The 25,079-nt window shown below is 49.8% G+C and overlaps 1 protein-coding gene across 1 annotated transcript in view; it reads left to right on the top strand.

Annotated features, from left to right (window-relative positions):
* Positions 1 to 25,079, top strand: part of LOC132574833 (adhesion G protein-coupled receptor B1-like) — a 249,685-nt gene that overhangs the window by 140,588 nt on the left and 84,018 nt on the right. Inside the window, exons 6-11 of the mRNA XM_060243064.1 lie at positions 1,638 to 1,802; positions 6,399 to 6,563; positions 17,111 to 17,212; positions 19,110 to 19,216; positions 23,320 to 23,514; positions 24,616 to 24,684. Of these exons, the coding sequence (XP_060099047.1) occupies positions 1,638 to 1,802; positions 6,399 to 6,563; positions 17,111 to 17,212; positions 19,110 to 19,216; positions 23,320 to 23,514; positions 24,616 to 24,684 (803 nt within the window). The remainder of the gene's footprint in view (positions 1 to 1,637; positions 1,803 to 6,398; positions 6,564 to 17,110; positions 17,213 to 19,109; positions 19,217 to 23,319; positions 23,515 to 24,615; positions 24,685 to 25,079) is intronic.

The raw sequence follows: 25,079 nt of genomic DNA, 5'->3' as shown, positions 1-25,079 counted from the left end.
ATTGTTTTGCACAGGGATTTTTTTTTGTAGAGAAAGTCCAGAATCTACAGGGGCAGCTGCTGATTAGATTAAGGGGCCTAAAATATAAGGTCTTCATGGGGTGTTTGTTGTTGGGGGTGGGGGGTAGGTAAAGGAGATTGTGAGCCGCTCTGAGAATCTTCAAAATGGAGGGCGGGATATAAATCCAATATCTTCATCTACTTCACAGGGTGTCTGTTGGGGGGGGGTGGAAGATAAAGGAGCTTGTGAGCTGCTCTGAGACTCTTCGGAGTGGAGGGCGGGATATAAATCCAATATCTTCGTCTACCTCACAGGGTGTCTGTTGTGTGGGGGGGGGAGGTAAAGGAGATTGTGAGCCGCTCTGAGACTCTTCGGAGTGGAGGGCGGGATATAAATCCAATATCTTCGTCTACCTCACAGAGTGTCTGTTGTGGGGGGGAGTAGGTAAAGGCGATTGTGAGCCGCTCTGAGACTCTTCGGAGTGGAGGGCGGGATATAAATCCAATATCTTCATCTACCTCACAGGGTGTCTGTTGTGGGGGAGGAAGATAAAGGAGCTTGTGAGCTGCTCTGAGACTCTTCGGAGTGGAGGGCGGGATATAAATCCAATATCTTCGTCTACCTCACAGGGTGTCTGTTGTGGGGGGGAGTAGGTAAAGGCGATTGTGAGCCGCTCTGAGACTCTTCGGAGTGGAGGGCGGGATATAAATCCAATATCTTCGTCTACCTCACAGGGTGTTTGTTGTGGGGGAGGAAGGTAAAGGAGATTGTGAGCCGCTCTGAGACTCTTCGGAGTGGAGGGCGGGATATAAATCCGATATCTTCATCTACCTCACAGGGTGTCTGTTGTGGGGGGGGGGGAGATAAAGGAGCTTGTGACCTGCTCTGAGACTCTTCGGAGTGGAGGGCGGGATAGAAATCCAATATCTTCATCTACCTCACAGGGTGTCTGTTTTTTTTTGGGGGGGGGAGATAAAGGAGATTGTGAGCCACTCTGAAACTCTTCAGAGTGGTGGGCGGGATATAAATCCGATATCTTCATCTACCTCACAGGGTGTCTGTTGTGGGGGAGGAAGGTAAAGGAGATTGTGAGCCGCTCTGAGACTCTTCAAAGTGGAGGGCGGGATATAAATCCAATATCTTCATCTACGTCACAGGGTGTCTGTTGTGGGGGAGGAAGATAAAGGAGATTGTGAGCCGCTCTGAGATTTGGAGTGGAGGGCAGGGCATAAATCCAATCTCTTCTTCTTCTTCTTCTTCTTCTTCTTCTTCTTCTTCTTCTTCTTCTTCTTCTTCTTCTTCTTCTTCTTCTCTCTCTCTCTCTCCCTCCCTCCCTCCCTTCCTTCCCGGCTCTCAAACATCAGATGTTCATGTCTTGCACCTCTTAAACATCTGACGTTTCTTGTATGTGGCTCTTACGTTAAGCCAGGTTAACCACCCCTGCTCTACAGCTCGGCCCTGTAACTAAATCAGGTGTTTGGAGGTATGAGCAAGCTTCATTTGAGAACTGTCTTCCTGCTTCCTTCACTGTTCTCTGCAGCTCAAGGACTGGTCCAGCCGGTCACTCTTGAACCTCTCCGTGCAAAAGCGGTTTTCACATTCTGGCTTTCTGTCTTTCCCTTCTTTGGGTCACTCAGTGGATGGCAACTGGAACGAATGGTCCAGCTGGAGCGCCTGTTCCACCAGCTGCTCCAACGGCACCCAGCAGCGGACAAGGGAGTGCAACGGGCCGTCCTACGGTGGAGCTGAGTGCCAGGGGCACTGGGTGGAAACTCGCGATTGCTTCCTTCGGCAGTGCCCAGGTCAGTAGTGTCTGGACCGGCCTCTGCCCTTCCAGACTATCTTCTCGCCATCTTTGAAGTGTGAGGTTGCTGAGCGATGTGGGCAGGACAGATGGCTGTGACTGAGGAAGGTGACCTTTTGCCCCCCAAGGTCGGAATAAAGAGTCGGACACAATACATTGGAATAAAATTGGGCCACTTTATTAACTTAACAGTGTAAACAGCAAGGGCACCCCACCAGCGGCCTGGCCGGGGCTAGGGGTCACCGCGACCGCTCCCCTGCCATTAACGGGCGAGAGACCCAGCCCCCCGGCCAGAGCTGAGCAACTCAGCTCCCTCCAGGCAGGCCCAGCAGGGAGACCCGCACCAGAGGGCCCAACCCCAGACGCACGTTTCGCCGGAAAGGCACCCTCTAGCCGAGCCTCCTGGACAGTCTGCATTCTCCAAACCCGGGTCTCCAAACCCAAGGTTGATCATGCCAGACCCCAAATTCCCCAAAAGGGGAATGCTTCCCAGTCCTCCCCTAGCCGCATAGTGTCCTAAACCCCAAAAACCTGCCAACTAAAGTGACCACCTATTTAAAGGCACCATCCCTGAGCCAATTCCACAATCCACTGCACTGCTATGCAGGGTAGGCAAAAAACACACCCCAGCAAGAGCCAAACAGCCGGAGCGTCAAAAATTCCTACCCGGCTCCTCAAATGAGGCAACCAGGAAAGCCTACATAACATACAGGGCGGGGGGCAGGGCTGAGTGATGTCGAAGTGCCTGGAAGGGAGCGCAGAGCCAGCCGTTAACACGGCTATGCTCCGCCCCCCCGAACTGTGCGCCCAAACAGGCGAACTCCTCCTCCTCCCAGGGAGACAAACGGAGCGACAGCAGCCTAGCAGCTGTGCTGCAGGCCGCACGCGCTAGAATCTGTGTTTTGCTTCTCACTGGTGGATGGGAGGTGGCACCGCAGCCTACCTTGGTGGTGGTGGTGGTGGTGGTGAAAAGGGCCGTCATGTTTCAGGGGGCTTATGGTGACCCCTGTAAGGGTTTCAGTACAAAAGCTGGTGGTTTCCCATTGCTCACCTCTGCATGGCAACCAACGATTTCCTCGGAGGTCTGTCATCCAAGTACTAACCAGGACTGGCTCTGCTTAGCTTCCAGGATCCACCAATGGTAGTTTACCATTGCCTGCCCCTCTGTAGCAACCCTATGCTTCACCGGTGGTCTCCCGTTCCTGTATGAACCCTGTAACAAAGGACACAATCCAACTTATGCCTCAAGGACTGGCACTGGATTCATAGAGGGCTTATTGTTGTTGTTGTTGTTGTGGTTGTTAATAGCAACAGCAACAGCAGCAGCCAGTTTGGTGTAGTGCAGGGGTGGCCGACGGTAGCTCTCCGGATGTTTTTTGCCTACAACTCCCATCAGCCCCAGCCAGCATGGCCGATGGCTGGGGCTGATGGGAGTTGTAGGGAAAAAAAACATCCGGAGGGCTACCATTGGCCACCCCTGGTGCAATGGTGAAGTGTGCGGGCTCTTATCTGGGAGAACCGGGTTTGATTTCCCACTCCCACCTGCTAGAATGGCCTGGGGTCAGCCATAGCTCTCATAGAAGTTGTCCTTGAAAGGGCAGCTGCAGTGAGAGCCCTCTCAGCCCCACCTACCTAACAGGGTGTCTGTTGTGGGGGAGGAAGGGAAAGGAGATTATAGGCCGTTCTGAGTCTCTGAGATTCAGAGTGAAGGGCAGGGTATAAATCCTATTATTATTATTATTATTATTATTATTATTATTATTATTATTATTATTATTATTATTATTATTATTATTATTATTATTAGTGGTAGTGGTAGTAGTAGTATTGGTAATGATGGTAGTAGTAATAGTAGTGGTAGTGGTGGCGGCAGTGGTGGTAGTAGTAGTAGTGGTAGTGGTGGTAGTAGTAGAAGCGGTAGCAGTAGTAGTAGTTGTAGTGGTTGTGGTGGTAGTAGTAGTAGTGGTGGTGGTAGTAGTAGTAGTGGTAGTGGTGGAAGTGGTAATGGTGGTAGAAGTGGTGGTAGTAGTAGAAGTGGTAGTGGTAGCAGTAGTAGTAGTTGTAGTGGTAGTAGTGGTAGTGGTTGTGGTGGTGGTGGTAGTAGTAGTGGTAGTGGTAGTGGTGGTAGTAGTAGAAGTGGTAGTGGTAGTAGTAGTTGTAGTGGTAGTGGTGGTAGTAGTAGAAGTGGTAGTGGTAGTAGTAGTAGTGGTAATGATGGTAGTAGTAGTAGTAGTGGTGGTAGTAGTAGAAGTGGTAGTGGTAGCAGTAGTAGTAGTTGTAGTGGTAGCAGTAGTAGTAGTAGTGGTAGTGGTGGTAGTGGTAGAAGTAGTTGTTGTTTTTGATCGCTTCTCTCCCAAAACATCCTGGAGGGCTTTAGTGTCTCCATGCACCCCTGGGAACATGAATGTCCTCTCCTCGGAGCATTATGCAGTCCCTGAATGAAATAAAGGAGCTCCCTCCTCCCCAACTATAGATAGTCACTCAGTTTCCCAGCATTTGAAAGGAGTTCCCATGAGAAGCCCCAAAGAAGGAAGCCCTTCCAGAAGATCCTGGTCATAGGAAGGTACCTCGGATCTGACTGGGCAGGGTTCCAAAGCCCCTGGAACATGTCTCTTGGAGGGTACATCAGCTCCTTCTTCCAAGAGTTTATTAGCTATAGACTCTGCAGCTCTAAGGCCGCCCCCCCCCACACCAGAAGGAGTCCACCGAATATATTTCCGTACATGTCCCACTGTTTCCATAAATGCATCTCTGCTGCCAGAAGGGTACATTTTTAATATGAAGGCTTAATGATTGTGATTAAGTGTTTCCAAGGTGCCACCAAATTCATGGCAACCCCTTGGGGGGTTCTCAGGACAAGAGACAAGCAGATGTTGCTGGGTGTTGTCTCCTGTGCAGAACTCCCCAGTCTTCATTGGTGGTCCAGAAGCCCTCCCACTGTTGCCTCCCAAGCACCCAGAATACAGAGCATCACTGCCCCAGATATAGGAACATAAGAGAAGCCATGTTGGATCATGGCTGTTTGGTCTGAGAAGCCAGTGGCCCATCCAGTCACACAATGGCCAAAACCCAGGTGCCATCAGGAGGCCCATCAGTGGGGCCAGGACATTAGAAGCCCTCTGACTGTTGCCCCCCCCCCCCAAGCACCAAGAATACAAAGCATCACTTGCCCCAGACAGAGTTCCAACAATATGCTGTGACTAATTGATGGACCTCTGCTCCAGATGTTTATCCAATCCCCTCTTGAAGCTGGCTGTAACCGCCACTGCTTCTTGCAGCACTGCTGCCTCCGGCACTGAATTCCATAATGGAATTAATCCACAGGATCTGACCTATGAGAGGTCAACTCTTGGACCTCAAGACCTTTTCTGCAGTTCAAAGACAACACCTCCCTATCCCCCACCCCCGCCAAGTTGTAATTAAATCTACAAGAAGGAACAGATAGAGGTGATAACCATAGCGTCAGTGGAGGACGGTAAGCAGTGGGGTGCCGCAGGGCTCGGTACTGGGTCCCATGCTCTTTAACATGTTCATAAATGATTTAGAGTTGGGAGTGAGCAGTGAAGTGGCCAAGTTTGCTGATACACTAAATTGTTCAGGGTGGTGAGAACCAGAGAGGATTGTGAGGAACTCCAAAGGGATCTGTTGAGGCTGGGTGAGTGGGCGTCAACCTGGCAGATGAGGTTCAATGTGGCCAAGTGCAAAGTAATGCACATTGGGGCCAAGAATCCCAGCTACAAATACAAGTTGATGGGGTGTGAACTGGCAGAGATTGACCAAGAGAGAGATCTTGGGGTCGTGGTAGAGAACTCACAGAAAATGTCAAGACAGTGTGCATTAGCAATAAAAAAGGCCAACACCATGCTGGGAATTATTAGGAAGGGAACTGAAAACAAATCAGCCAGTATCATAATGCCCCTGTATAAATCGATGGTGCGGTCTCATTTGGAATACTGTGTGCAATTCTGGTCACCGCACCTCAAAAAGGATATTGTAGCATTGGAAAAAGTGCAGAAAAGGGCAACTAGAATGATTACAGGCTTGGAACACTTTCCCTATGAAGAAAGGTTAAAACGCTTGGGACTCTTTAGCTTGGAGAAACGTCGACTGTGGGGTGACATGATAGAGGTTTACAAGATTATGCATGGGATGGAGAAGGTAGAGAAAGAAGTCCCTTTCTCACAATACAAGAACTCGTGGGCATTCAATGAAATTGCTGAGCAGTCAGGTAAAAACAAATAAAAGGAAGTACTTCTTCACCAAAGGGTGATTAACGTGGAATTCACTGCCACAGGAGGTGGCGGCGACTACAAGCATAGCCAGCTTCAAGAGGGGGTTAGATAAAAATATGGAGCAGAGGTCCATCAGTGGCTATTAGCCACAGTGCGTATATATATGTATATAAATTATTGGCCACTGCGTGACACAGAGTGTTGGACTGGATGGGCCGTTGGCCTGATCCAACATGGCTTCTCTTATGTTCTTAGGGGTAATTTAAATGATGGAAGAGACATAGGAAGAAAGGGTTAAGCACCCCACCTCCCCACACTCATTTGAAAAGAAAAAATTGCAACATCTCTCTCTCCTCTTGCAGTGGACGGAAAGTGGCAGGCTTGGGGGCCGTGGGGCAGCTGTACGGTGACGTGCGGAGGAGGGACGCAAAAGCGGGACCGGACTTGCTTTGGACCTTTCTTTGGAGGAGAAGCGTGCCAAGGCCCAAAAGAGGAGTACAAGCAGTGCAATGAGAAGAGGTGTCCTGGTAAGTAAAGTCGCTTTGGTCTAGATTTAATTCAATTTAGAAGAAGAAGATGATGATATTGGATATATATCCCACCCTATACTCTGATTCTCAGAGTCTCAGAGCGGCTCACAATCTCCTTTACCTTCCTCTCGCCACAACAGACATCCTGTGAGGTGGGTGGGGCTGAGAGGGCTCTCCCAGAAGCTGCCCTTTCAAGGACAGAGTCTCAGAGCGGCCTACAATCTCCATTATCTTCTTTGCCCACAACAGACACCCTGTGAGGTGGGTGGGGCTGAGAGGGCTCTCCCAGAAGCTGCCCTTTCAAGGACAGAGTCACAGAGTGGCCTTCAATCTCCTTTCCCTTCCTCCCCCCACAACAGACACCCTGTGAGGCAGGTGGGGCTGAGAGGGCTCTTTCAAGGTCAGAGTCTCAGAACAGCCTACAATCTCCATTGTCTTCTTCGCCCACAACAGACATCCTGTGAGGTGGGTGGGGCTGAGAGGGCTCTCCCAGAAGCTGCCCTTTCAAGGACAGAGACTCAGTGTGCCCTACAGCCTCCTATATCTTCTCCCCCCCACAACAGATACCCTGTGAGGTGGGTGGGGCTGAGAGGGCTCTCCCAGAAGCTGCCCTTTCAAGGACAGAGTCACAGAGTGGCCTTCAATCTCCTTTCCCTTCCTCCCCCCACAACAGACACCCTGTGGGGCAGGTGGGGCTGAGAGGGCTCTTTCAAGGTCAGAGTCTCAGAACGGCCTACAATCTCCATTGTCTTCTTCGCCCACAACAGACATCCTGTGAGGTGGGTGGGGCTGAGAGGGCTCTCCCAGAAGCTGCCCTTTCAAAGACAGAGTCTCAGAGCGGCCTACAATCTCCATTGTCTTCTTCGCTCACAACAGACACCCTGTGAGGCGGGTGGGGCTGAGAGGGCTCTCCCAGAAGCTGCCCTTTCAAGGACAGAGTCACAGAGTGGCCTTCAATCTCCTTTTCCTTCCTCCCCCCACAACAGGCACCCTGTGAGGTGGGTGGGGCTGAGAGGACTCTCACAGCAGCTGCCCTTTCAAGGACAACCTCTGCCAGAGCTATGGCTGACCCAAAGGCAATGCTAGCAGGTGCAAGTGGAGGAGTGGGGAATCAAACCCGGTTCTCCCAGATAAGAGTCCGCGCACTTCACCACTACACCAGACTGGTTCCCAGGAGGGCAGGACCTCAACAGTACCTATGGCCATGGAATCCACCCTCCAAAGTTACCATTCCCCCCCCCCCCCCCGCTAAAGGGACTGATCTCTGTAATCTGATGATCAGTTGTAATTCCAGGAAACCTCCAGGTCCCACCTGGAAGTTGGCAGCCTCAGTGGCTGTCACTGAGAGTGGCTTTAGTTCTAGTTCTGGGACCTCTGGGAGCTGCTAGACTTCTCCCATCTTCTCTTTGGTTCACGTTCCCAGCTCCATGATTATTATCAGTTTCTAGTGGTTCTGACATGCAGCAGAGTGGAGAAGAAAGGGAGTGTGGAAAAAAAAAATCCAGGCACCAAACTAATCTGCTGTATTATTGTTTTAAAAGACAAATTGAATGTAATTGGGTTAGATGTTTGGTTCTCCCAGTGCTGTGTGCTTCCTTTTGTAAAAAAAAACAAAAAAACCCGGATTTTTATGACAAAGGAATATTAAAAATTACAGGGATCATGTTCTTCCCTCTGGAGCTCAGGAGAGCTCCCACGCTCTCAGGCAAGGTGCCAGAACACATGTTGAACAAGCATCCCTAATACGAAGCGGCATCCTTTGTGTCCTGGGGACGTCATTGAGCACAAAGCCTGTCTTGGCTTCTCTGCATGGGGGAAAGGCCGAAGCTGGAAGAAAGGTTGCGGGGAAGATGCCCTCGCCTGCGAGGGGGGTGCTGGAGGAGCTGGAGGAGGAGGAGAAGAAAATATTGGATTTATATCCCGCTCTCCACTCCGAAGAGTCTCAGAGCAGCTCACAATCTCCTTTACCTTCCTCCCCCACAACAGACACCCTGTGAGGTAGATGAAGATACTGGATTTATATCCCGCTCTTCACTCCGAAGAGTCTCAGAGCGGCTTACAATCTCCTTTACCTTCCTCCCACACAACAGACACTCTGTGAGGTAGATGAAGATATTGGATTTATATCCCACCCTCCACTCCAAAGAGTCTCAGAGAGGCTCACAATCTCCTTTACCTTCCTCCCCCACAACAGACACCCTGTGAGGTAGATGAAGATACTGGATTTATATCCCGCCCTCCACTCCGAAGAGTCTCAAAGCAGCTCACAATCTCCTTTACCTTCCTCCCCCACAACAGACACCCTGTGAGGTGGGTGGGGCTGGAGACGGCTCTCGCAACAGCTGCTCTTTCAAGGACAACCTCTGCCAGAGCTATGGCTGACCCAAGGCCATGCTAGCAGGTGGAAGTGGATGAGTGGGAAATCAAGCCTGGTTCTCCCAGATAAGAGAGTTATGGCTGACTCAGGGCCATTCCAGCAGCTGCAAGTGGAGGAGTGGGGAATCCAACCCAGTTCTCCCAGATAAGAGTCCACACACTTAACCCCTACACCAAACCAGCTCTGGAGGAGAAGAGCACTACCCCAGGAAAGGAAAGGTACACTGTGCAAGCACCAGTCATTTCCGACTTTGGGTTGATGTTGCTTTCACAACGTTTTCACGGCAGACTTTTTTTATGGGGTGGTTTGCCATTGCTTTCACAGTCATCTATGCTTTCCCCTCAGCAAACTGGGTACCCATTTTACTGACCTTGGAAGGTTGTAGGGCTAAGTCAACCTCAAGCTGGGTACCTGAAAACCCAGCTTCCGCCAGGGATCAATTTCAGGTCATGAGGAGAGCTTAGGACTGCAGCTTTAACACTCTGTGCCACGGGGCTCATACTACCCCAGAGTCATGCTTGATTTGACATAGATGCCAAAGCCTCATTTACAGTCAATCAGGTTTATTACCGTCGAAAGACCAGCAAGGTTAAAAAACAGATAAAAAGACGGTTTTTAAAATTGATAAATCTTCATCATAGAGAGCCAGTTTGGTGTAGTGGTTAAGTGCGTGGACTCTTATCTGGGAAAAACGGGTTTGATTCCCCACTCCTCCTCCACTTGCAGCTGCTGGAATGGCCTTGGGTCAGCCATAGCTCTTGTAGGAGTTGTCCTTGAAAGGACAGCTGCTGTAAGAGGAGTTTATTAGGGGGGGAGTCACAAGGAGTTTATTGGGGGGGGGGAAGGTAAAGGAGATTGTGAACCGCTCTGAGACTCTTCGGAGTGGAGGGCAGGATATAAATCCAATGTCTTCATCTACCTCAAAGGGTGCCTGTTGTGGGGGAGGAAGGTAAAAGAGATTGTGAGCCGCTCTGAGACTCTTCGGAGTGGAGGGCGGGATATAAATCCAATATCTTCATCTACCTCACAGGGTGTCTGTTGGGGGGGGGGAGGTAAAAAAGATTGTGTGCCACTCTGAGACTCTTTGGAGTGGAGGGCAGGATATAAATCCAGTATCTTCATCTACCTCACAGGGTGTCTGTTGTGGGGGAGGAAGGGAAAGGAGATTGTGAGCCGCTCTCAGACTCTTTGGAGTGGAGGGCGGGATATAAATCCAATATCTTTATCTACCTCACAGGGTGTCTGTTGTGGTGGGGGGGAGGTAAAAAAGATTGTGAGCTGCTCTGAGACTCTTTGGAGTGGAGGGCAGGATATAAATCCAATATTTTCATCTACCTCACAGGGTGTCTGTTGTGGGGGAGGAAGATAAAGGAGATTGTGAGCCGCTCTGAGACTCTTTGGAGTGGAGGGCGGGATATAAATCCAATATCTTCATCTACCTCACAGGGTGCCTGTTGTGGGGTGGGGGGTGGAAGGTAAAGAAGATTGTGAGCTGCTCCGAGGCTCTTCGAAGTGGAGGGCAGGATATCAATCCAATATCTTCATCTTCCTCACAGAGTGTCTGTTGTGGGGGAGGAAGATAAAGGAGATTGTGAGTCGCTCTGAGACTCCTTGGACTGGAGGGCGGGATATAAATCCAATATCTTCATCTAACTCACAGGGTGTCTGTTGTGGGGGAGGAAGATAAAGGAGATTGTGATCCACTCTGAGACTCTTCGTAGTGGAGGGTGGGATATAAATCCAATATCTTCATCATCTTCTTCTTCTTCTTCATAATCATAATCATCATCATCTTCTTCTTCTCCTCCTCCTCCTTCTTTTCAGGTGAAAAGTAGGTTTTACTACCTGTGTAGTATCTGATAAGTCCCTGATTTGCTGCTAACACTTGGAAGAGCTTTGATGGAAACCCTCCATGCCCCCTGTCAACTGCTTGGATATCCTGCCCCAGTTAGGTGTGACATATGTGGATGCTACCAGACAGGTGCTTTGATTGGAAAATCACAACTTTCGACATCCTCACTCGGAAAGAAATTGCTGTCATCTTTATCCCTGGCTGTGCAGCAAAATTCCATAGCATTAAGTCTGATGCCCGCGTTTTCGTGTCGATTGCATATAAACGGCCACAAAATGAATCCAACTGGTCTGGAATGCCAGCCGTGAAAATGGCTGCAGTGAGAAACTTATAGAGACGGTATAAAGAAGAAAAAGTAGAAAGAAGGGGAAGAGGAAGGGGGGAAATGGTAGATTCAGGCATCTGTGAGCAGGTCTTAGGAGGAGACCGATTTGGTTTCATCTTGGGAACTTACCCGCTTTCTTAGCTTCACTCTGTTCAGTTCCAGACCGTTTCTCAGATGATAGCACAGGGGTCGCTGAAGGATCTGGAAGCCCTTTTGGAGGATGATGGTGACTTTGGGTCAGTCACAAGTTCAGCGCTTTTGTTTCAAGAACAGTTCTCTCAGAGCTCTCTCAGCCCCACCTACCTCAGAAGAAGAAGAAGAATTGCAAATGTATACCCCCGCCCTTCTCTCTGAATCAGAGACTCAGAGTGGCTCACGATCACCTACGTCTTCTCCCCCTCCCACAACAGACACCCTGTGAGGTGGGTGGGGCTGAGAGGGCTCTGACAGCAGCTGCCCTTTCAAGGACAACCTCAGCTATGGCTGACCCAAGGCCATTTCAGTAGATGCAAGTGGAGGAGTGGGGAATCAAACCCGGTTCTCCCAGATAAGAGTCCACGCACTTAACCGCTACACCAAACTGGCTCACACAGGGTGTCTGTTGTGGGGAGGGGAAGGAAAGGTGATTGTAGGCCACTTTGAGACTCCAAGTGAAGGGTGGGATATAAGTCCAAACTCTTTTTCCTCCTTTTCCTCCTTCTCCAGTAGTTTCTCGTCTAATTTCAGTAGTGATAGAGGTGATCAGGGGTGCCTTATACTGAATCAAACAATTGGTCCATCAAGATCAATACTGTCTACTTAGACTGGCAGTGGTTCTCCAGAATCTCAGGCAGAGGTCTCTCATCCCACCTCCCGTGTGTAGAAAGTGTCATCAAGTCACAGTTGACTTATGGCCAACCCAGCAAGTGGCTTTCAAGGCAAGTGGGAAGCAGAGGTGGTTGGCTGTTGCCTTCCTCTGCAGAGCCGACTTTGGTGACCCCAGCAAGGGGCTTTCAAGGCAAGTGAGAAGCAGAGGTGGTTGGGCATTGCCTTCCTCTGCAGAGTCTTCCTTGGTGGTCTCCCATCCAAGACCTATGGTGACCCCAGCAAGAGGCTTTCAAGGCAAGTGAGAAGCAGAGGTGGTTGGCCATCGCTTTCCTCTGCAGAGCTGACCTTTCCTCGGCCATCGCTTTCCTCTGCAGAGTCTCCCACACAAGACTTATGGTGACCCCAGCAACGGGCATTCAAGGCAAGTGGGAAGCAGAGGTGGTTGGCCATTGCCTTCCTCAGCAGAGTCGACCTTGGTGGTCTCCCACACAAGACTTATGGTGACCCCAGCAAGAGGCTTTCAAGGCAAGTGGGAAGCAGAGGTGGTTGGCCATTGCCTTCTTCTGCAGAGCCAACCTTAGTGGTCTCCTACGCAGGACTTATGGTGACCCCAGCAACGGGCATTCAAGGCAAGTAAGAAGCAGAAGTGGTTGACCATTGTCTTCCTCTGCAGACAAGGCCTTGCACGTGGGAGTAGGCAATGTAGGTGGCTGCCTAGGGCACTGCATGGCCTACAGGGCACCACTAGGCACCCTCTCCCCACAGGCCAGCTGGTCCGCCGTGTCTTTTCCCCGCCTGAGACACCAGCAGAGGAAGGCAGCCTTAGAACAAGGCAGGGGCCCCACGCCACCACTTTCCCCTGCTGGAGACTTTCTCGCACTGTGGGAAGCTTGAGGGGGGAGGAGCCTGCTGCACAAACAGGGCCATCCAGCCCCTCTTGGCTTCCCCGCACTGCAGGGAGCTCAAGCAGGGGTGTGGGTATTTGTATGGAGTAAGCAGAGTCATCCTGCCCCGCGTGGCAGGCAGTTTGCGCGGGGGTAAGGGGGAGAGTAGAATCATAGAGTTGGACGGGATCTCCAGGGTCATCTAGTCCAACCCCCTGCACAATGCAGGAAACTCACAAACACCTCCCCCTAAATTCACAGGAACTTCATCGCTGTCAGATGGCTATCCAGCCTCTGTTTAAAAACCTCCAAGGAAGGAGAGCCCACCACCTCCCGAGGAAGCCTGTTTCACTGAGGAATTGCTCTAACGGTCAGGAAGTTCTTCCTAATGTTGAGCCGGAAACTCTTTTGATTTAATTTCAACCTGTTGTTTCTGATCCTACCTTCTGGGGCCACAGAAAACAATTCCACACCATCCTCTATAGGACAGCCCTCCAAGTACCTATCACCTCTCAGCCGCCTCCTCTCCAGGCAAAACATGCCCAGCTCCCTCAACCTTTCCTCATAGGACTTGGTCTCCAGACCCCTCACCATCTTCGTTGCCCTCCTGAGAGAAGCCATGTTGGATCAGGCCAATGGGCCATCCAGTCCAACACTCTGTGTCACACATAAGAACCTAAGAGAAGCCATGCTGGATCAGGCCAGTGGCCCATCCAGTCCAACACTCTGTGTCACACATAAGAACATAAGAGAACCCATGTTGGATAAGGCCAATGACCCATCCAGTCCAACACTCTGTGTCACACATAAGAGAATCCATGTTGGATCAGTCCAATGGCCCATTCAGTCCAACACTCTGTGTCCCACATAAGAACCTAAGAGAAGCCATGTTGGATCAGGCCAAGCTGGACCCGTTCCAGCTTGTCTATATCCTTCTTAAAATGTGGTGCCCAAAACTGAACACAATCCTCCAGGTGAGCTCTTGCCAGAGCAGAGTCAAGTGATACCATCACATCACATGATCTGGACACTATACTTCTGTTGATACAGCCCAAAATTGCATTTGCCTTTTTTTTTGCCTATTTCTATGGAGGGTTCCTCTTGAGGAGCCCTCTATGTAAATGGGGCCATCCGGCCCCACATGGTTTCTCCACGCAGCGGGGAGGCCGAGCCAGGGGGGTATTTGCATGGAGAACATAAGAACATAAGAGAAGCCATGCTGGATCAGCCCAATGGCCCCTCCATTCCAACACTCTGTGTCACATAAGAACATAAGAGAAGCCATGTTGGATCAGCCCAATGGCCCATCCAGTCCAACACTCTGTGTCACACAGTGGCCAATATATGTGTGTGTATATAGACACACACACATACATATACACTCAAGAGGAACCCTCCATGTAAACGGGGCCATCTAGACCTGCTCAGCAACTTTAGCTGTAAATGCATTCTCCAAGCTGCTGGTTGGCTTGCCTTGGAGAAGTGATCTAAGGACAGAAATGCCTTCTCCAAGCTGGCCAGTGTAGCGGTGGGGGTTTTGAGAGCCACACAGTATGTGTGAAAAAGCCACATGTAGCTCCTGAGCCACAGTTTGGTCACCCCTGTCCTACAGTGTCATCTGAACAAGGCAGCCTCTCGTTCAGACGATGCTAACGATGCGTGTAACCCCAAGTGAAAGTTCTTCCTGTTGAAACCAAGCCTTTCCCACATGTCGTCCCTTGCACTGCGAACCCCTCTTCCATAACGGGTCCAGTTTTGTGGCCAAACAGGGATGTCCCCCCCAGCAGATGCTGAAGGCAGTTTAGCGTCTGGCGTCAGCATTGCTTCTCCCATTTCCCCTGAATCCCTTCCCATCCAGGCTGCGCGCTCGAGTTGACAAGTTGCTTTACATGCCCCATAAAAGAGAAAACATAATGGAAAGCTGGGCTTGCCAGCCTCCTCCACTCTCCGAGATGAGAAATCGCCGCAATACCCCAATGACAGCTTCTGATGTGTTGTGCCTTGTGGATAACTTCTGCACATAACGGTGTTGGGTCTGGAAAGTGCAGCACAGCGCACCTGTGGGCGGGGCCTGGAAGGGAGGAACGCAGCCCGCCTATGACGATCAGTGGCGGGAAGTTTCACTGGCCGCAATTGGACCTGACCAGGAAGAAGGCTGTTCCGGGAAATGTATATAACAGGAGATCCGGCCACGCTATGTTGTCTTTGTGATGTACTCGCTAATAAGCACATTGCCATCTGAACGTCTCCGACTTCAGTACATTACAACGGGTCGTGTGGCTCTTGTGGTTGACAGCTGGGATTTTTGCCTTGTTTTCTTTTCCGGGCCAGTACAGCTACCTCCTCTCCTCTCGTTTCAAAACCACCAAATAGGCATTTCCCAGAATGTTTTCTCCCCCGTCTGCAGTGCTAATAAAGAACATAAGAGAAGCCATGTTGGATCAGGCCAGTGGCCCATCCAGTCCAACACTCTGTGTCACACAGTGGCCAATATGTGTGTGTGTATACACACACACACTGTGGCTAATAGCCACTGATGGACCTCTGCTCCATATTTTTATCCAATTCCCTCTTAAAGCTGGCTATGCTTGTAGCCACCACCACCTCCTGTGGCAGTGAATTCCACATGTTAATCACCTTTTGGGTGAAGAAGAGCCATGGATGTAGAGTCTCAGACCAAGCAGCTTTTCTTGTCCAGGATTCTTTCCCCCTCAATAAGAACATCAAAGAAGCCATGTTGGATCAGGCCAATGGCCCATCCTGTCCAACACCCTGTGTCACACAGTGGCCAAAAAACCCCCACAACAAACCCAGCTGCCAGGACACTAGAAGCCCTCCCACTGTTGCCCCCCCCCTCCAAGCACCAAGAATACAGAGCATTACAGCCCCAGAGAGTTTCATCTATACCCTGTGGCTAATCGCCACTGATGGACCTCTGCTCCAGATATTTCTCCAAATCCCTCTTGAAGCTGGCTATGCTTGTAGCGCCACCACCTCCTGTGGTAGTGAATTCCATGTGTTAATAATCACCCTTTGGGTGAAGAAGGACTTCCATTTATCAGTTCTAATCCGACTGCTCAGCAATTTCATTGAATGTCCATGAGTTCTCGTATTGTGAGAAAGGGGGGGAAGTACTTCTTTCTCTAGTTTCTCTATCCTGTGCATAATCTTGTAAACTTCTATCATGTCACCCCGCAGTCGACGTTTCTCCAAGCTAAAGAGCCCCAAACGTTTTAACCTTTCTTTATAGGGAAAGTGTTCCAAACCTTTAATCATTCTAGTTGCCCTTTTCTGCACTTTTTCCAATGCTATAATATCCTTTTTTGAGGTGCAGCGACCAGAACTGCACACAGCATTCCAAATGAGACCGCACCGATTTATACAGGGGCATTATGATACTGGTTGATTTGTTTTCAGTTCCCATCCTAATAATTCCCAGCATGGCGTTGGCTTTTTTTTATTGCAACATAGTACAACCTGATACACAGTACTACTTATCAGGATGAGTAACCCTAGCACTATAAAGAAACTTTGCTACTAATTCAGTTATTTCTGAATCAGAATTATCAAGCCAAAAAAACACCTTGAAAATTACCCGAAGTCTCTAAAATTGGGGCCAATATGAGATATAAAAACTTCCAGCGGGGTGCCAAATAGAGAGGACAGTGGAGAAGAACGTGGGCAACAGTCTCTCAACACAATCCATTTTACATGGACAGTACCTTCTCGAATAGGGAGTCCCTTGACATCTGCCAGATGAAATGGCTGATGGAAGGGCATTGAATCGAGGCAAGGAAAAGGCTCTGTGCAAATTTGGACCGATGTCCCTAGTTTATTCTCAGCATCTGGAAGCTCAGAGATAGATTGCCTCTGAAAATGGAGAGTCCATTTGGCTGTCGCAGACTTATGCGTGGCAAGTGTGTCTACTCCCCCTTTCCGTTTTTTTTTTTTTGTAGAGCAGGGATAACTGGGATAGTTGGAGGGAAGAGTTAGCTGTGAACATCTGCATTTTATTGGGGGTTGGACTAGATGACCCTTGGGTTCCCTTCCAGCTCTGTGCTTCTAAACAAGTCGCAGTGAACTTGCACTATGTTTCATTTAACAAAATTAAAATGCGGTCCCTCCTTCTTTCAGTTACCCCAAGAATGGAATGTGTTTTTTCTGTTGAAAATTTCTCCGTTCCTCCTTGCTCTCTCCTTCCCCCTTTCAGCCCCCCCTGTCTGCTTAACCTTCTCCTTTCCCACTCCCCTACCTGCAGGAGAGGTACCCTGCTCAACTCTCTCTCTCTCCTTTTTGCAGAACCCCATGAAATCTGCGACGAAGAGAACTTTGCCTCTGTGATTTGGAAGGAGACCCCGGCTGGAGAGGCGGCAGCCGTCCGCTGCCCCCGGAATGCTTCAGGTTTGGCAAGGAAGACTCTTTGTACCCTTCGTCTTTGTGATCTCCGGGTTACGTTCTGGCCCAGCCCAGATGGGGGATTTTAACTGGCTAGGGCAGGGGTGTCAAACTCATTTGTTAAGAGGGCCAGATCTGGCATAAATTAGACCTTGTTAGGCTGGGCCATGTCAGGCCAACCCATGTGTGTACCTATTTAAGATTAGGGAGCAGAGATGTAAACTTTATAAAGGACGCCGACAAACACAATTAAATTTTAAGACCACACCCTTAGAACATACTTAAACCACCAGCACTCGTTGGTCTTAAAGTCCTTTCTTTCCGTTTCTCCCATGGGATCCAGGGAGCTGGGCAAAGGAAGCTCTGGCTCTTTCCTTCCTTCCCCAGGGGACCAGGAGGGGGAGGAGCCTCAGCCAAGAGAAGGAAGAGGGGCTTGTATTTCTCCCATGGGATCCAGGGAACTGGGCAAAGGAAGCTCTGGCTCTTTCCTTCCTTCCCTGGGGGACCAGGAGGGGGAGGAGCCTCAGCCAAAGGAAGGAAGAGAGGCTTGTATTTCTCCCATGGGTTCCAGGGAACTGGGCAAAGGAAGCTCTGGCTATTTCCTTCCTTCCCCAGGGGACCAGGAGGGGGACATGCTTCAAGCCAAGAGAAGGAAGAGAAGCTTGTATTTCTCTCATGGCATCCAGGGAACTGGGCAAAGGAAGCTCTGGCTCTTTCCTTCATTCCCCAGGGGACCAGGAGGGGGAGGAGCCTCACCCAAGAGAAGAAAGAGAGGCTTGTATTTCACCCATGGGATCCAGGGAACTGGACAAAGAAAGCTCTGGCTCTTTCCTTCCTTCTCCAGGGGACCAGGAGGGGGAGGAGTCTCAGCCAATAAAAGGAAGAGAGGCTTGTATTTCTCCTATGGGATCCAGGGAACTGGGCAAAGGAAGCTCTGGCTCTTTCCTTCCTTCTCCAGGGGACCAGGAGGGGGAGGAGTCTCAGCCAAGAGAAAGAAGAAAGGCTCGTATTTCTTTCATGGGATCCAGGGAACTGGGCAAAGGAAGCTCTGACTCTTTCCTTTCTTCCCCAGGGGACCATGAGGGGGAGGAGCCTCAGCCAATAAAAGGAAGAGAGGCTTGTATTTCTCCTATGGGATCCAGGGAACTAGGCAAAGGAAGCTCAAGCACTTCCCTTCCTTCCCCAGGGGACTGGTGGAGGAGGAGCCTCAGACATGAGGTTCATGTCTTGCGGCTCTCAAACAACTGACGGTTTAGTCTATGCGGCTCTTACATTAAATAAGTTTGGCCACCACTGATCTAGATTCTATTTAAAAACCTCCAAAGGAGAGCCCACATCCCAAGGAAGCCTGTTCCAATGAGGAACCGCTCTAAGGGTGTGATCCCGCAATAAAGCCCTTTCGATCCTGTCATTTAAATAGGTTTCCTTAATGGCTGAGGAGCCCCGTGGCGCAGAGTGGTAAAGCTGCAGCACTGCAGTCGGAGCCCTCTGCTCACAACCTGAGTTCAGTCCTCGATGGAAGCTGGGTTTTCAGGTAGCCGGCTCGAGGTCGACTCAGCCTTCCATCCTTCTGAAGTCGGTCAAAGGAGTCCCCAGCTTGCTGAGGGGAAAACGTAGATGACTGGGGAAGGCAATGGCAAACCACCCCGTCAAAAGTCTGCCCTGAAAACGTTGTGAGAGCAATGTCACCCCAGAGTCAGAAACGACTGGTGCTTACCTTTTGGCCTTAATGGCCAGCCCATAGCTTTGGGATGCCCTGCCTGGGTTCTTCAGATTTTTTACTGTATGATTATTGCTTCAGTTTTTACAGGATCCTTTATCAGATGTTTCTTTTATTGCTGTGGACAGCCTTCCAAATGGTCATATTCTTTGCTACCCCTGTTTCCCCCCCTGTGTCCTTCAGGGTTGATCTTACGGCGCTGTGTGTTGGATGAAGAAGGCATCGCCTATTGGACATCTCCAACATACATCAAGTGTGTTTCCATTGACTATAGGAATATACAGATGATGGTAGGTATGAAGACCAAGCCAACAACGTAAGAACATAAGAGAAGCCATGCTGGATCAGGCCAGTGGCCCATCCAGTCCAACACTCTGTGTCACACATAAGAACATAAGAGAAGCCATGTTGGATCAGACCAATGGCCCCTTCAGTCCAACACTCTGTGTCACATAAGAACATAACAGAAGCCTTGTTGGATCAGGCCAATGGCCCCTCCAGTCCAACACTCTGTGTCACATAAGAACATAAGAGAAGCCATGTTGGATCAGGCCAATGGCCCCTCCAGTCCAACACTCTGTGTCACATAAGAACATAAGAGAAGCCTTGTTGGATCAGGCCAGTGGCCCATCCAGTCCAACACTCTGTGTCACACATAAGAACATAAGAGAAGCCATGTTGGATCAGGCCAATGGCCCCTCCAGTCCAACACTCTGTGTCACATAAGAACATAAGAGAAGCCTTGTTGGATCAGGCCAATGGCCCATCCAGTCCAACACTCTATGTCACATAAGAACATAACAGAAGCCTTGTTGGATCAGGCCAATGGCCCCTCCAGTCCAACACTCTGTGTCACATAAGAACATAAGAGAAGCCTTGTTGGATCAGGCCAATGGCTCATCCAGTCCAACACTCTGTGTCACACATAAGAACATAAGAGAAGCCATGTTGGATCAGGCCAATGGCTCATCCAGTCCAACACTCTGTGTCACACATAAGAACATAAGAGAAGCCTTGTTGGATCAGGCCAATGGCTCATCCAGTCCAACACTCTGTGTCACACATAAGAACATAAGAGAAGCCATGTTGGATCAGGCCAAAGGCCCATCCAGTCCAACACTCTGTGTCACACATAAAAAAATAAGAGAAGCCATGTTGGATCAGGCCAATGGCTCATCCAGTCCAACACTCTGTGTCACACATAAGAACATAAGAGAAGCCATGTTGGATCAGGCCAATGGCTCATCCAGTCCAACACTCTGTGTCACACATAAGAACATAAGAGAAGCCATGTTGGATCAGGCCAATGGCTCATCCAGTCCAACACTCTGTGTCACACATAAGAACATAAGAGAAGCCTTGTTGGATCAGGCCAATGGCTCATCCAGTCCAACACTCTGTGTCACACATAAGAACATAAGAGAAGCCTTGTTGGATCAGGCCAATGGCTCATCCAGTCCAACACTCTGTGTCACACATAAGAACATAAGAGAAGCCATGTTGGATCAGGCCAAAGGCCCATCCAGTCCAACACTCTGTGTCACACATAAAAACATAAGAGAAGCCATGTTGGATCAGGCCAATGGCTCATCCAGTCCAACACTCTGTGTCACACATAAGAACATAAGAGAAGCCATGTTGGATCAGGCCAATGGCCCATCCAGTCCAACATTCTGTGTCACAGAAGAACATAAGAGAAGCCATGTTGGATCAGGCCAATGGCCCATCCAGTCCAACACTCTGTGTCACATAAGAACATGAGAAGCCATGTTGGATCAGGCCAATGCCACATCCAGTCCAACACTCTGCGTCACACAATGGCCAAAAACAAAACAAAACCAGGTGCCACCAGGAGGTCCATCAGTGGGGCCAGAGCACTAGAAGCCCTTCCACTGCCCCCCACAAAAAAAGCCCCAAGCACCAAGGATACAGAGCATCACTGCCCCGGACAGAGAGTTCTAACGATACATTGCGGCTTATAGCAACTGATGGACCCCAGCTCTATATGTTTATCTCATTCCCTCTTGAAGCTGTATATGCTTGTAGCCGCCGCCACCTCCTGTGACAGTGAATTCAATGTGTTAATCACCCTTTGGGTGAGGAAGAACTTCCTTTTGTCCATTCTAACCTACCCAACTGCTCAGCAATTTCATTGGGTGTCCACAAATTCTTGTACTGTGAGAAAGGGAGAAAAGTCCTTCTTTATCTATCTTCTCTATCCCATGCGTAACCTTGTAAATCTCTATCATGTCACTCCTCAGTTGATATTTCTCCAAGCTAAAGAGTCCCAAGCGTTTTAACCTTTTTTCATAGGCTTGATCCAACATGGCTTATCTTATGTCTGGGGCAGTGATGCTCTGTCTTCTTGGTGCTTGGGAAGCAAGAGTGAGAGGACTTCTGGAGTTCTGGCCCTTCTGGTGGATCTCCTGATGGCACCTGGGTTTTTGTCATGGTGTGACACAGAGGGTTGGAATGGATGGACTGTTGGCCTGATCCAGCATGGTTTCTCTTATGTCTGGGGCAGTGATGCTCTGTCTTCTTGGTGCTTGAGGACTGCTTCTGGAATTCTGGCCCTTCTGGTGGATCTCCTGATGGCACCTGGGTTTTTGTCACTGTGTGACACAGAGGGTTGGAATGGATGAACATATGAGGCTGCCTTCTACTGAATCAGACCCTTGGTCCATCAAAGTCAGTATTGTCTTCTCAGACTGGCAGCAGCTCTCCAGGGTCTCAAGCTGAGGATTTTCACACCTATGTGCCTGGACCCTTTTTTGGAGATGCCGGGGACTGAACTTGGGACCTTCTGCTTACCAAGCAGATGCTCTACCACTGAGCCACCGTCCCTCCCCTAACTGTTGGCTTGCTCCAGCATGGTTTCTCTTATGTCTGGGGCAGTGATGCTCTGTTTTCTTGGTGCTTGAGGAGCAAAAGTGGGACGACTTCTTGAGTTCTGGCCATGATGGTGGCACTCCTGAGGGCACCTGGGTTTTGGCTGCTGTATGACACAGAGCACTGTACTGAACGGTCCACTCGCCTGATCCAACATAGCTTTTCTCATTTCCTTACATTTTTATGAATCTGACATATTGGACAAAGGGATCTTTGACTCTCAAAAGCTCGCACCCCGAAATATCAGTCTCCAGGTTGCTGCTGGAACTCAAATCTAGCTGTTTTGCTGCATGGCTACCCTCTGAAACAATATTTTTGAATGTACGGTATTTTATGCAGGGTGTGGAGAAACGCCATTTTAGTCAGTGGTGGTGCTTCATTTGGCAGGGGTCAGTAAATCCCTCAGCAGGCTTTGTAGCCTTCCCCTCACTCCCCCCCTCCCTTCCAGAGCCAAACCAACAACGCTAGGGGGAAAATCTCCTAGAGAGGCAGGAAGTGCTGTTGTTCCTTGCATGTGTTAGGCAGGAAGAGAAGCCAGATTTGAACTGGGGCTTGAGCGAGCATGTGGTGAGCAATGGAGGCTCCTGCCTGGGAGGGCCCAGGCAGGCAGACTAAGTAAGTAATTCACAAGACAGGGCAAGTTTAGATCAGGGCCAGCAGGACGCGTTTATAACACATTTTGTTTGTCAGGCTGTTTGCTGTGCGTGTGCTGTGCTGTGCTAACTTTTTAAACGCAACTGTTTTTGTTTTGTTTTTCTTTTCCTATCATTTTTACTGTTTAAATAAATGTTTTTTCTGTTTTAAATACTGGCAGTCAATCTCTGTACCACCTAGATCCCCAGACCGCTTTAGACCACGCTGTGTTGAGAAGGGGGCCCCAGGTGAAGGGGGGGGGAAGGCATGCAGTTGGAGAAGGTGCCAATCCTCCAGGGGTGCCCCAAAGAAGTGCTGAGGTCTCTGTGAAACCCAAGTGCAGGGTGGCAGAGGACCTTGAGGCCTGGCCTCACAGCTGGAGAGGGGGATTGGGAGTCCTGTTCCTCTCAATCTGAACCCCGGGACTGAGCAGGTGGTGGCAGCGCGCCCAAGGGGCGGGAGGAGAAATAGCTCCCTCCAGGAGTTGGCGACTCAATAGGGAGCTGACGGGACCGGGTCTGAAGGCAGAATCGGGCCGGTTCCGTCACACAGGGTTTTTTTTTTAAATCAGGAACTCCTTTGACTATTAGGCCACACCCACCTGATGTAGCCAATCCGCCAAGAGCTTACAGTCGGCCCTGGACTAAGAGCCCTGTAAACGCTTGGAGGATTGGCTACATATGAGGGGTGTGGCCTAATATGCAAAGGAGTCCCTGCTTAAAAAGAAAAGCCCTGATTGTATGTGTTTCATCTGCGTTGTAAGCCACCTTGAGCTCCATTGGGATGAAAGGTGACTAATGAACATTTTTTTTTAAAAAAAAATAAGTAAATGTAAAATGAAGTAACATAGATTTCTTTTTCGCCTCTCCAGACAAGGGACCATCTGTCCAAAGCCCAGCGGGGCCTGATCGGGGAAGGGGTGTCGGAGGTGTTGCAGAACCTGGTGGAGATCTCGCAGGATGGGACCAGCTACAGCGGGGATTTGCTGTCAACTTTTGACGTCCTCAGGAACATGACGGAGATCTTCCGCAGGGCTTACTACAGCCCCACAGGTGGTGATGTGCAGGTGAGCGACAGGCGGGGTGGATGGCAACTAGAGAGATAAAGCACTTATATGGATTAGGGTTTGTCGAATCTTTCGGGCTCAAGTGCCGTGTTCTACTGGAGAAAATTTTCCTTCCAGACGTTTCGTTCTCAGCTGCGGAGAACATCCTCAGTGGCGTTGCGGCCAGAGCAGGCGCTCAAAAACTTTCTCCAGTAGAACATGGCACTTGATCCCGAAAGATTCTACAAACCCTAATGATGTTACCAGCCGTGAAAACCTGAAATCTTTGATAACACTTATATGGATGCTAGTAAGAAACTCTCTGGACTGTGGAAAGAAGAAGAAGAAGAGGAGGAGGAGGAGGAGGAGGAGGAGGAGGCGGCGACTGGATTTATACCCCGTTCACTATCTGAAGGAGTCTCAGAGTGGCTTACAATCTCCTTTCCCTTCCCCTCCCCGCAACAGACACCCTGTGAGGTCAGTGGGGCTGAGAGAGCTCTGACAGAAACTGCTGTTGAGAGGAACAGCTCTGCAAGAGTTATGACTGACCCAAGGTCACTCCAGCTGTTGCTTGTGGAGGAGTGGAGGATCAAACCCAGTTCTCCTAGATAAGGGTCCTCACACTTAACCACTACACCAAACTCCAGCTCTCAGCAATAAAGCAAAAGATTAAAAAAAAATAAGTCAGAAGTTATCAATATTAAAATGGGGCCTGTGTGAAAGCACCCAATGTGGGATCCAGAAAGGCAGGTCTACCTTATTCAGGGTTGTTGCTCTTTGTAGCAGGAACTCCTTTGCCTATTAGGCCGCACACCCCTGAGGGAGCCATTCCTCCGAGAGTTTACGGTAGCCCTGTAAGCTCTCGCATTGGCTACACCAGTGGGGTGTGGCCTAATATGCAAAGGAGTCCCTGCTATAAAAGAAGCCCTGACCTTATTTAACTACCAAACCAAGAGTGCTTTAGTACAAGAGGGAAATAGTGGTGTTGGATTTCTAAAGACTTTAGCTAAAATCCCTCTGAGTAAACAGAATGCCCCATCTCATCTCTCTCTTCCTGTTTTGCTTTAGGAAGCTTATCTCCCATGTGAGCTCACCACTTCCCTTCCTGTTTTCTCTTCCCAGAGCTTCGTCCAGATCATCAGCAACATCTTGATGGAGGACAACAGGGACAAGTGGGAGGAGGCTCAACTGGTACGTGATTCCCAGGGCTGTTTCTTTTTTTGTAGCAGGAACTCCGTTGCATATGAGGCCACACACCCCTGATGTAGCCAATCTTCCAAGAGCTTGGAATTCTAGCAAGAGCTCCTTTGCATATTAGGCCACACACCCCTGATGTAGCCAATCCTCCAAGAGCTTGGAATTCTAGCAGGCGCTCCTTTGCATATTAGGCCACACACCCCTGATGTAGTCAATCCTCAAAGAGCTTGGAATTCTAGCAACAGCTCCTTTGTATATTAGGCCACACACCCCTGATGTAGTCAATCCTCAAAGAGCTTACAGGGCTCTTTCCACAGGGCCTTCTGTAAGCTCTTGGAGGACTCGCCACATCAGGGGGGGGTGTGACCTAATAAGCAAAGGAATTCCTG

This window comes from Heteronotia binoei, chromosome 7, assembly GCF_032191835.1.
Source record: "Heteronotia binoei isolate CCM8104 ecotype False Entrance Well chromosome 7, APGP_CSIRO_Hbin_v1, whole genome shotgun sequence".
NCBI lineage: Eukaryota > Metazoa > Chordata > Lepidosauria > Squamata > Gekkonidae > Heteronotia > Heteronotia binoei.
This window is presented reverse-complemented; position numbering and strand designations above follow the sequence as displayed.